Here is a 12,659-nt window from a genome sequence, read left to right as displayed (position 1 = left end):
TAGATGAGGGGAGAGATAAAGCGTGATCTGAACTGAGAGGAGGAAGACGAATAGGAAGAAGGGCAGAAAGAAGAGATGTCTCACGAGGAGGGTTCCTTATTCGTTAAGTTGAATCAACTTATTATGAACCAACCGTTCATCATCTTGTAACCTATTGTACCTCTTAAATTGAAACCTTATCTGCACACCACGCAAACCTCAGCCCCAAGTTCAGCTGACTTTAATAATGAATTCAGCCCCATCATTGACTCCCTGATGATGAACTATGTATTTGAAGAGTCATCGGTTATCGTCTCCCAACCACCTCATCCTTCCTTGAGTTTCTTCAGTGAAGAAAGTCAATAAGTTGCTAATAAAGAGAATATTATAATAACTAAGAAAGCTATGCTGATGGTGTTTGAACAAGAAGCCCCTTCAATCTTGCTCCCGTTTTGACACTAATTCACATTTTTGCATAATAATTCCATCACCGTCTTCCAAGCGAGCCTCTCAATAATTTTGCCCATGCTGCCACTGACACAAATTATTTATAAAAGTTGATATGCCACCCAGTATTTTTGACTTAATTCTTTTCCCATGACGGTTCGGTCGCGTATCCATTCAATTTATGAGAATTCGGTCAAACCGACAGGAAACAGACTTGGAGTTGCCCTACTACTCAGGCTGCGTACAATACCAGGAATATTAACATTATAAATTATTTGAATAGGTGAAGCATTCACATTTTTCCCACCTGTTTGCATTTGGTGAAAATAGTTCTTTTCAACTCCTCAAATTCCACGGTGTTCAAAACAATGCGACGGAGAAGAAGTTATTTCACCACAATTGAAGAGTGAAAAATGCATGTACAAGTGGAACGACGGATGGAATAATAAGTTATTATTATGAATGTTACTTGTCCCCTGACCAAGCTAAAGTTTTGACCTGGAACTCTACCACTCACCCTTTTACCAATTTGCCACGCGTTGATCACATTCTAAAGGTAACCTTGAACCCCGTGGAGTGAGTTAAATAAGCTTGTCGTGATGGTGAAACGATCTTTGAGAAATCTGCCCCTCACTCACTCTCTGCGTACTTCATCCCATTGTGCTGAAACGCCAAAACGCACCAGATGAGATTGGGATGAATTCAAATTGCTGAACCAGGAGGATAAAATAAAACTACGACTATGATTCAACGAGTTAAGTAACAAAAGACAGAAAAAAAGCTACTGAGGACAGACTGACAGTTTCGCTCTTCCGAATTATTCTTCCTCTTCACCTTTTAACTTGCATTATTTCATCAAACCTCGTCTTTTCAACAATTTCAACCAATAAACTCGCTTTTCAGTCACAATCAAAGTGGTGCAAGTAAAACTTATAATGTGCAAACTCGAATTGCCAATATTATTGAGCAATACATGATTAGGGGAAACAATTTTGATTACCCTCAAAGACGGAACCGAATGAGACTTATTTCTTACAAGATCTTTGGAATTCATGTGAAACTTTTACATCCACGTATCCGTATGTACATATGTACATATATTTATCTATGTAAATAGATGCATGGATTTTCTTAGCCTCAAAATTTGCATAACAAGTCCTTACAAAATGCAATTTTTTCTAATTTGATATTTATTCACGTCGAGAATGAGATGATCGAGTCTCCAATCTGTAATGAGTTTGTAACCACAACGCAGACGTCCAAGCAGTAAATTTTTTATGATCAGTAAGCAATAACATTTTTTGAATTTTCCATGCAAAAAGCTTTAACCGCAATGCATGCCCTGTCTGAAGATACCGATCCAACAAAAGGTAACTGACCAGTGCACAAGAAATTCGATTGACGCGACGATCTACTACTGGAATGCAGCAAAGTTAATACACAGTTTGACCTAAACCAATTTAGAATTTAATTATTTTTACGAAATCCATTATTGGAACCACTACAATGCTTATTTATTTGTTGAGACAATGAATCTCTCTAAAAATACTTTGGGAAATGGAGAGAAAGAGACGAAATGCCGGAGGGTTAAAGTGTTAAAGTATCTAATTTGCAGCAGCGGAATGATTCCTGTTGATTACTGGCGAATCGAATAAAAAATGATAGATTACACATTGAAACATTGATGTTGAAACTTTGAATTCCATTCCCTTCACAATTCGTGAGTACGTATTCACAAAGTTAAGCTGAAAAGCACAAGTTAAAAGCCAATATAAAACGCCCAGCTGTCACAGCCAGCGTTTTAGTGAAGTTTTGAATTTGAAATGTACCGACGACTCGTCTACCTCAAGATCTATACCCCACACTACAAAAGTTGAGATGGGAACAACGAACACGACCATAATATACACTTTAAAAGTTCGTTTAGTGCATGAGGAAAATGTAACCAAGTTCAAGTCCACACCACGCAGCCAGCAGTGTTCTTCGTTCGCTGGGCTGAACTGCTGCATTGTTGCTCGCTCGTTTCTTGTGATCTTATCTTAACCCGCAATGATCATAATAGGTGCTTATAGTGTCTTGTATCGCAACTTGTATCTGGCCTGTCACTATCAATTCATGTCATTGCCCTTCAACTTTGCATCCCTTTGTGCTATGTGTTGAAAGCCACGGAGTTTCTATGTGTTTAACTCTACACGAACTTTTGCTTCAATTATTATTGTTTTCAATATATTTTACAGTTTTCAAACTCAGAAACTTGCTGGATGAACCAGTGTTATTGCCTGGCCATCATTTTAATTAGTTTTATGTAACTCACCAAAGCACAAAAGTCTATTGTTGTAAACGAAGCTCTGAAAAAGTTGCGATATTAGATTTTTCTCCCTTTAATTTCCTCCTGTAGTTCATTCAGTCAAACTCTTCATCCACATGGGAGATTAAGAGCTTAAAAAAGCCTGCCCCCATATAATATTTAACCGTACTAACCAAAAAACCAACCAGCCAACCATATCAATGAATGGTCTTTCCACTTCCTTCAACTAAGGCGGCGAGGACTTTCTCTCATTATTAAATGTTCCGCATCATAACGAGGACAAGCCACAAAAAGCTTGGAACAGTAGCAGCTTTCGTCCGCAAGTAAATATGTGCATGTATTTACGAAAAAAATCTATCCGAGTCAAATACATGTATGACTCATTTTCGATACGTACATATTTGGGTATGTGCATATGAACGTATTTAGGACGAAGGGTACAAATGAACTGCATATACGGCTTTGTTTGGCTAATATGTAATACGAAGGATGATTACTTTGGTAATGATTAAGGAAACTTTCGGATAAAATTTGTAATTATTTCGGGTCGGATTTTGATTTTCATGAGCGTGGTAGGGTTTTTTCATGCCGTTCACCACGACCACCGCAATGCCGCCCATCTCATCATTTTATGATTGAAATCTACAGACTTCTCTCACCATACATAAATACACCATTCAACCAATTTTTCATTTGCATTGGAAATAAACTTTGAATTGAGAGATAGTGGGAACTTTAATTATTGAAAAGAAAGTTAAACGCATCCAATCCCTTACGTACCCTTTTAATAATGCCGAGCTCAATAAGCTACAGTGGTTAAAGCTGAACAGATTTTTGGTACAAATCTGTGAGAATCCGCTGTGAAACTACTGCGGACGGACATTATTGTAAGGATGAAGAATAATAATAATATGTGTACGGAGCTCTTTATTCCGTAACAAGGTTTGCTGGATAGGGGGAGTGAAATTCGTTTCCTAGTCGGATCTGGGGCACGAGGGAGGGAGGGGTGCAAGTTCGGTTTTGTGGTCTCCAAAATCCCGTGTGGAACAAACTCTGGTTACACTTGCAGATTTCCTTGCACCCTCTGACATCCCTTTATTGGATTGAGCCACATTCCCTTTTTTTACACTGCCACACTGCATATTATTATCCCCATTACACTTTTTACCCTGAATTGTGTCACCATCATCAGACGTTGCAAACGACCCTGCTCCCGTCCTTTATTTTCTCGACACGAGCTGAAGGGCGAGAGCAATACGGCGAAATCGTATAATGCACACACACACAAGGCGACGCAGCAGATGACATCAACCTATTCAGTCAGATCACAAAACCAACCATGGGCTGACAACGCATCCCTCCAACCCCGATAAAGTTTATAAGAACAACAAAACCTCCCTGACCGTGTTGTGGTGTGCGCACTTGATACATGCAGCGGCTAAAGGATTAGACTCCGATTTAATCCTACTTGACAAACTTTGCAGAGATTAGTTTGGTCGAGTGAACCCTGACTATGAAATCATCCGAGTGTTGTTGAAACACCAAAGGATTTCTCTAAATCTTTTTTATTAGTTAGAAAAACTCGCCATTCAGCCCCACACATTATTACGTATTGAACTGTTCGGAATCTATTTGACACGTTTCCTGTCTCTCTCTCTCTCGTATTTCAAAATTATAAATTGGAACAAGTCCTAGAATTAAATTACACTATTTAAGCTAAAAATGTACGCACTTATTTGTCAGAATTGGTGGTAAAAGTTTTAGTAAATGATAATGCCGAGCTGCGGTCAACTAAATAACTAACCTACATACATACATTTGTGTATGAACTAATGAACTATTCAAGGGTTTTGATTCAACAAACACAATCCAAGTTCAAGTATGGTTCATCTGTTACGGTTTCAGGCATTAGTATGTATTCAGCACAGTGCTAACTAACCCTCAAAACATGTTCAAGTGAAGGACCCTTTATATTATTATAAGGTTGGTTAATTTGCATTCTGGATTAATGTGTTTTGAACAGGCACACTTTTCACACTGGATTTGGATCAAGTACAATTTTTAGGCGGATTTGAATAAATGAGCCGTGTCTATTATTTAAAAAAAAAATGTTTTTTAAATTCAAATAAGCTTATTACACACTTGCGGAAGGGGCCTCCAATCGAAGTACATATTTATTTATAAAACATGTGAGGGTGGTCGTGCAAGTTGTTGTTGAAGGTTTTGATTCAGAAAAATCAAGTCCGTAAATATATCTGGCCACGAAGGGAAGGGGATATGCTGCATGTGTGACACTTTATGTTTTTTACAAAATAATTAAGTTGGGGTCATGTGTCTCGATTTATGCTACTACCGCACCAACTGTGCGGAGTAGAAACAAAACATTACGCAGTTGTACCTTGTAATTGCGGTTCCTCTTGTGTAAAACCGTAATGTCATATTAATTTTGTCACACTGCGCACATCCGAATGGTTCGGATGTACGAAGAATGATATAACCCAAAATTATATACAGCTAACCGAGGGACTAAAAATGAGCCTGACTTTGGGAATTATATTATGTTACAAACTGGAACAGGGTGAAGGTTGAGGTTTTAGGGCGAAGATCAACTTTTGTATCAACCAAAAATTTATAAATCAATGCATGATGATGATGATCTTTTATACGGAGGATGGCATAGAGCTCATTCCAATTGTATCACATCCGAGCATGGACCATCGCGCTTTAATATTAGTTTGTGCACTTGTACAATAACGCGACTGAGATTCGAGATACAAGATAATATCGGATGCATGCATGCATGCAAGCGTGTGTAACTACTTTCACCCCATCCCTGCATGTCCATATCTTTGAAGCATATCAGCATTTGCATGAATATTAATCATCCATGAAAGCCTTCAGTCTTCAAATCCGTTTTTACTTGTTTAATTAAAACGATCCCTTCGACTGCATGTACGTAGCTGGCTGACTCGTATTATAATGTTTCTACGTATCCATTGTGTCGCTTCCCATATTCCCCCGCTCGCCTTTGTTCAGGCTATTGTTGAAAGCAGACTGACGAATAATGCCAAGTTTTTAGGACCAAATGGCCCCACTAACAATGTCTGCATGTATTTACATGTATGTTGTTAGTGTTAGTAATAATACGTACCAACAAGCAAGCACCAGGAAGGATCGGGTACAGAGCTATTCTAATTTTATGGCTGGCAGTGTCGTATGTGGCACAGCAGACCACAACAACATGGATCACTAAACATCGAAAAGCTTATCATTCATCTTCCTTTAGGAGTAAGAGTGGACTAGGTATTTGAACTTTAAAAGCCGTATAACTGAACTCCTCAACTCTTCTTTTGAGCTATTCATCAACATCAAATTCTCCTATTTAACCAATATTCAAATGAGGTATAAACTATGTGCGCTCATCATTCATTCAAAGTCTGTGCATTCAGCTCGTGTAATTACATACTTCATTTTGACTTTGACTCATCGCACCACATTATTAGATGCGTATGCGGATGACGGAGGTATGTGTGTGTGTATGCGGTTTTATCGTCTTGTTTGTTGTGATGATAACTAATTCATCGTTGGCTGTTAGTGGTTATTGCATCTCATTTAAAATCCGTAATTCTCACCACAATTGCCAATTTCAAATGAACTCAATCACTGCCATAAAATAATCTCAAATTGACGCATCTCATAAAAGCTCTTAATGCGCATACATAAATAAATGTGGATATGACGATCGGCGAGTCTATGAACATTTTGAAGAAAAAGCAAAACAATGTGAACTCACCTGTCGTGAACAAGACGATCGCTTTGAGACAAGAGTATTCGGCTGTAAGCACAAAAAATATTACATTTCTGGATAAGCATTGGAGGAATAAGAACGATGGAAATATTCTACCCAAATACTTACAAGAGTGAAGCAATTGTATGTTTCAGAAAATGCATGGTATTATGTGCCTACTTAAATTGGGAACTTACCAGAGTCAACGTGAAGAGCTTTGAGTTTTTCGACTTGCTCTTGAAAGATTCTGATGTGGTCCATAAATGCAACGACCCTGGTATAAACATATTTATAAATATTTGTACCACCTGTATTTATATATTTTTTATTGTAATTTTATTTTATTACCTGTCCGCAGCCATAGGCCTAAATAGCAAATAAAGACAGACAATTGAGATGAGTATTTCCAGAATATTGACACAATATTAAAACTTATTCAACTGTCCAGCTACACAAAAATATTTTATACATAATTAGCTATGGATTTACTTACGCTGCATGCAGCCCGGCTGCAGCTAACAACGGAGCTACGTGAAGGGGCATAGAACACTGGGATGCGTTGAGGACAAACAGTTCGGACCAAACAAGTCTCAAGAGAGCTACTTGGTCCGTTACCTGCAAGTCTAAAATTGTCACCCACAATTAGTTGGTCACTTCCAATTAGTGAAATTAGTAAATATTTGGGTGTGAGAGTTTACCAGGAAAGAATGGAATATTTCGTGCCCATTCAACGGCGGAGAAAAGAAGTCTAGCTGCTAGTTCACCTAAGGATACACATTTTCAAAAAGTTAGATTTCCTTACGCATCTCGATATCCTTACAAATTGGAAATTAAAATCAATACTCACAAATGTTGTCGATTCCCATAATGTTGTTGGCTTGCATACACTGACCGTACCGTGATGTCTTGGGAAAGAAAGTTACATTAGCTTGATTGATTTGATTGCGTAGGTCGAATAGCAAAGAAATGCATGAACCCATTTCAAGTTAACTAAATCTTCAAAATTTATCGCTAATAATGCACCATGCTTATTAACCTTAAGCATGTAAAATTAGATGTGCTTATTTTTTTAATAGAGAACTTTTTCGTATCTAATCATACATTTCTTTGCTTGATTTGCTTGGATTCTATTATAGGTACAAATAATACGCTTATAAAAAATGGTGGTGCTTACTGGGTATGGCTCAGCTCTGAGAAGAAGGGAAATGTAGGATGACAAGTATGTCGGACCGTTGAGACCATCTCCATTTGTAAGGGCGAGTTGACCTGGGTATCCGCCCGGGCCTGGGGTTGGAGGAACACGACCCCTCTGAACGGCTAAACGACACAAAGACGCTAAAAGTTTTGTAAGATATGCAATCTAAGAATTGTTCCCCGCGTCCGCTGTTTTTCCACAAAAATTAAGGACAAACGGTAACAAATGTGTTGTGTACATTATGTTTTTTCAAAATTTGCACTCTTTACCAAGAAAATCGTCATGTGTATGCATGCATTGACCATCAGTTGCATCTGCACCTGTTATTCTACCTGTTTGTTGTGTGCTTAAAATACAAGTCATTTGCGTTGGCTCATGTTCCCAACTGCAAAAAGTGTCTCAATCTCGACCGTGCTGGATTGTTACATACAAGGATTATGCCACAGACTTGATGTGTGTCAAGTAAAACTCACAAGGTCCTTTGAACAGCGTATTAGTTAGTCCTTCCCATGTCTACTCCTCCTTGCCACACTGCTCTCAAATACAAATCTCCAAATTGTGTAACGTAATTTGAGCGCAAGAAAAAACAGGGTCCGGGAAAAGCTATGCATTTACGTATTGGATATAGAAATCCCATTTGCTCATATTCATCCACATCTCAACTCGTCGTCCGTCCGTGTGATGAATAGTTGTTGGCTTCAAACGGTGCACTGCCATGCCATACCGTACGTGTTATTACATGCATGCTTACGAAGAAGAAGAAGGAACCTTCTGGCTACAAAAAAAGGAGTAAAAAGTACGAGAAGAATTTTCAAGAGCAGTGTGGGAAAAAGAGAATGGAATTAAGCTCTCCTTCCTTCTTTCTTTCTTGACCCTCTTCTTCTTCTTCTCTCGTTTTCTTGTGAACCAAAAGTCAAACTCGAATTGTAAAGTTGAGCCAGCCAGTGCATAAAATCCTGGTTAACAACACCCTTCCCAAATTATTAATGTGGGTACAGGAATTCGAGCAGTACGCTCACATCATACGAGCGCACTGACACACACATGCATCCGTAATTGAAACACACAGTTTCAATTTAATCTCCTCCAACAACCCAACTGACCAAAGAAGAACTATCGGTTCCTGCACCACTCCAACTATTTCCAATACTACAAACTACTAATGAGTCAATGAGTACACCAGACAAAACCAAACGGTGGGAATATCTACGAGCAATATTCCAGCAGTATCGATTATATGTAATTCCATATACCTTTCAGAAAAGTATTGCATAATAAATACGCCACGCTGAATCCACCAATTGGCCTGAAGTTGCCTGACTTTTGACTATTTGACCTCGCTCAACAACTATCCACCAGTGGTGATCCCCTGGCAATAAATTGGCCAAAAATAATAGCCAGTAGAAATCAAGCATATCTATCAAGAAAGACGGAGCACAAAACTGTCGTTAGCGTTAATGGGTGTCATTCATTTAGCAAGCAAATTTTTCTCGGATAAGCCATCGTAAATGGGAGCCACCCACTGTCTCCAAGTGGAAAGCCTGCTTAATAAGTAATTTGACATATTGACTTGGGCCGAGTATTTACCACTAACAAGTCCAAGTGAATGTTGTGTTGCTGAATAATATGGTTTTCACCTGCGTATGAATGTCTGAAGCCTCAACATGCAACACTCTACTCGAGTATCTCGATACCATCTCGAAAAGCGTAATAATGAGCCAATGCATGTATGATGTAGGTATGGTTCCTCTGCCCATGCAGTATCACTCTCCCATTAAATCCCATTAAATCAAAATCGATTGGAACACAAACTGCCAGTAATCAAATTCGAAACACAATAAGGGGAGCAACCCACCAATTGATGTGACTTTTCAAGGTTTGCAAAAAAGGAGAAGCTTTTCACTTATGCATTGAAATTCGATTGGCTTATCACGCACATTGCACTCTAAATCAATGTTGAACAATACGAATGTATATTTATGCCCACCACTCTGTCGAATTAGAGTGGGCTCGTGTTATTCATACCAACGAGTGGGGTACCATAAGTCAGATAAGCGCGTAACCTTGTTTTCTGGACTTTAATGCACCGAGTTTCAAATTAGATTCTTTGGATTTGAGGTGACACAATAAAGCGTGCCAAGAGAAAAGAACGTATTTACAAGGACAGAGAGCAAAGAAAGAATGGAATGGTAAAGAATTTGTCGCATGCAAAATCCAATGGAACGAGATAATAGAGCAGTCTGACATCATCACCTTTGTTCCATTATGCTCTGCTCAACTTTGCTCTGACAAATAAACAATAACACCGACTCAGGAGACACGGTGACAAAAGGATGCTGAATCTTTCCTCGTCGTAGACACACCAGTGCAAGAGTTAAATTGTAAAAATTATTCAACTGACATCCACCTCACAATCTGTTTTGACATACAAAAGGGTGGCATTCCCAGCGATATTACTACATGAACTGCAATTTGTTTGTATTCCTTGGTTGCCAACTGTGACTTTTCAGTGCTGGACTGAAAATATTATACGAGAGTAGTGGGTTTAAAGACAAAGCTGAATGCACATAAATTTTTAACGTCATTACGCGTAAAATAATAAGAGATTGACAATTTTGACAACCGAATATTTTCGACCATGTAGTAGATTCAGTTGCTCCTTTCTTCGAAAACATTTCACCCTAAGCTTTGAAACTTTACACCGTATCAAATCATTCAAACTCATTGGTCAACCCACCACCACTCAGCATTCTACGTATTTGGAATAAATAATTGTGGAATATTTGGCAATTATCAATAGCAGTGAATCCCTTGTTTCAGTATCGCAGGCAGATACGTACGTACGTAAGCGTCATAATTAATTGCCGAGTTGACTGCAAAACTCTGCAGATTGGTTTTGGATGGTTGAATGTCAAAGTTGAATGCTTTCATTGATGGATGAGAGATGCCCATCCAAGTCTTCTGGCTGACTCTTATTTCGTTGGTTTCGCTATTAGTTACTTTTTTCTGTGCTGACTGCTAAATGGCAAAAAATGAACTGATGTGTGTTGCTCATCATTTGCCAGTGCATTTTTACTATATAAGTAAGAAGTACGAAGAAATGTGTGGAGAACACAGGAGATAATTCGTAAGGAGAGGAACTCGCTGAAAGGAATACATGTGCAATTCATTCAATCAGAAAAACCCATTTGTGTGAGTGAAGGCGAAGATACATTTATTGTGTTTGGTGCTTCATTCGTTCATAATCTCCTATTTTGTACTCGTGTTCCACCTATCTATTTTGCTCATGAGTCAATTTGTCGATTAGTTCTTGCCTCAACCAGGAATAAAAAACGAGAATTTTAAAGACAATGCGACTTGGTTGGAAGGCAATATGTTTCCAATAGAAAGAAACTGTAATACGAAGATTTATGTAATCAACAAAATGAGACTTGGCTGCTAATTCACATTTTCTATAAGCACTAATACAACGTGAACATTTAGCAAACTATTCATTGTGGTCCTGCATAACACCTGAACTTGGTGAGTGAACTTGACCATGTCAAATAATGCCACGAACGAAAAATCATTTAATCTGACCAGAGAATGAAACCAAGATGAAAATAATAGTGGGCCCTAACCAGACAGCATATGCAAAATGTGGAATAATGGATAATATGTACTGCATTTTTTTCAGTACCCCACACCAAAACTTTTTACAGAATGACAGACGATTGAAATACTAATAATTATGACTAATTAGGATGATAAATAACAAGAGACATTGTTGTGATGTTTGTTGGAACCATAAGTCCTTACTGGGCAGAAAATAAATCACCTCCGTTAATAATGTTAAGGAGTCGTCAATATGAAGCGAACAATAATAAATCTCATTTGAAAAATGTGTAATTTACACTTCAACGTTTGGCAAGGTCGGCATCTACATATCTCTTCACTTTGGACGGAAGGAAAGGCAGGGAAACACCGACACCACTCGTTGTCAGACACTTCATTTTCTATATCAGTTCTTCAATATCACTTCAATTGCTTATTTATGAAAGATATTGTTGGACGAGCTACGCCCGACGCCTAAAGCAATCTAATTTCTGAGCTGGTTTAAATGCTTGATTGATACGTTGCCGTGTCTGTGACATAAGTTTGTGCGGTCTGTAAAAGTAAAACTTTGCTGTTTGTGAATATCACGACCTTGTTGGAACCTTTAAATTTGTACTAAATTGAATATTACGCGACGCTAACTATATGTATGTAGCTGAGTAATTTGTATGCACTTCTTACGTATTAGTTGTAGTGAAAATTAGTTTCCTATAAAACTAATTGATGGCCCACAAATTCCAACTCGTGATTTACTTAAACTTGATGCAAAGAGAACAAAACTTTTTTTAAATGGATTGTGCATGATTTTAGAATTTCAGAAGCCATAAGGTGCTCGTGACGGACCTTGTGTCTCTGGTTAATTTTACGTACCCATTGTTCTTTTCAGTTTGACAGTACTGGTAAAATCTATGATGACGACGACGATGATGATGATGATGATATAATTGGATAAAATAAATAGAAGCTGGGCACTTTGTATCTCAATTTGCAATTATTAGATGACATGACATAAGCATTTCACTCATTCCACCTTCGTCAGTAATAAGAAGGAGAAATACTTGTGATTTCGCTTGCAAAATTAGCCGACTGGTTTCAAAGGTGCGAAGCCATCAACAACAACATCAGATGTAAGACCGGCATGAATAGACTCTAATTGTAGATTGATAAAAATATGTTAAAACTAATGATTGTCTTTTTTGTCACAAACGGGATGACTTTATATAATTTTTGACATTGACACCTGTTCTCAATGTGCATTTGATGTTCGTATTTGAACATTATAATTACGACTTCATCAGAGCTTTTGTGAAAAACTAAGAGTCATTCTACTAACTTGGGGTTGGCTTCTG

The 12,659-nt window shown here is 38.1% G+C and overlaps 1 protein-coding gene across 2 annotated transcripts in view; it reads right to left on the bottom strand.

The window, feature by feature from the left end:
• LOC110847517 (steroid receptor seven-up, isoforms B/C) overlaps positions 1-12,659 on the bottom strand; it is a 30,991-nt gene that overhangs the window by 7,502 nt on the left and 10,830 nt on the right. The window contains exons 4-10 of one of the 2 annotated variants that reach the window (XM_035850041.1): positions 7,696-7,856; positions 7,369-7,426; positions 7,220-7,285; positions 7,015-7,144; positions 6,870-6,887; positions 6,719-6,795; positions 6,528-6,569 (exon numbers count right to left, since the gene is read on the bottom strand). In XM_035850041.1, coding sequence (XP_035705934.1) covers positions 6,528-6,569; positions 6,719-6,795; positions 6,870-6,887; positions 7,015-7,144; positions 7,220-7,285; positions 7,369-7,426; positions 7,696-7,856 — 552 coding nt within the window. The remainder of the gene's footprint in view (positions 1-6,527; positions 6,570-6,718; positions 6,796-6,869; positions 6,888-7,014; positions 7,145-7,219; positions 7,286-7,368; positions 7,427-7,695; positions 7,857-12,659) is intronic. The other variant, XM_022094469.2, reaches the window with a different exon arrangement.

This window comes from Folsomia candida, unplaced genomic scaffold (assembly GCF_002217175.1).
Source record: "Folsomia candida strain VU population unplaced genomic scaffold, ASM221717v1 Fcan01_Sc001, whole genome shotgun sequence".
Taxonomy (NCBI): Eukaryota; Metazoa; Arthropoda; class Collembola; order Entomobryomorpha; family Isotomidae; genus Folsomia; species Folsomia candida.
The sequence above is the reverse complement of the archived record's forward strand: the minus strand, read 5'-3'. Positions and strand labels throughout refer to the sequence as shown.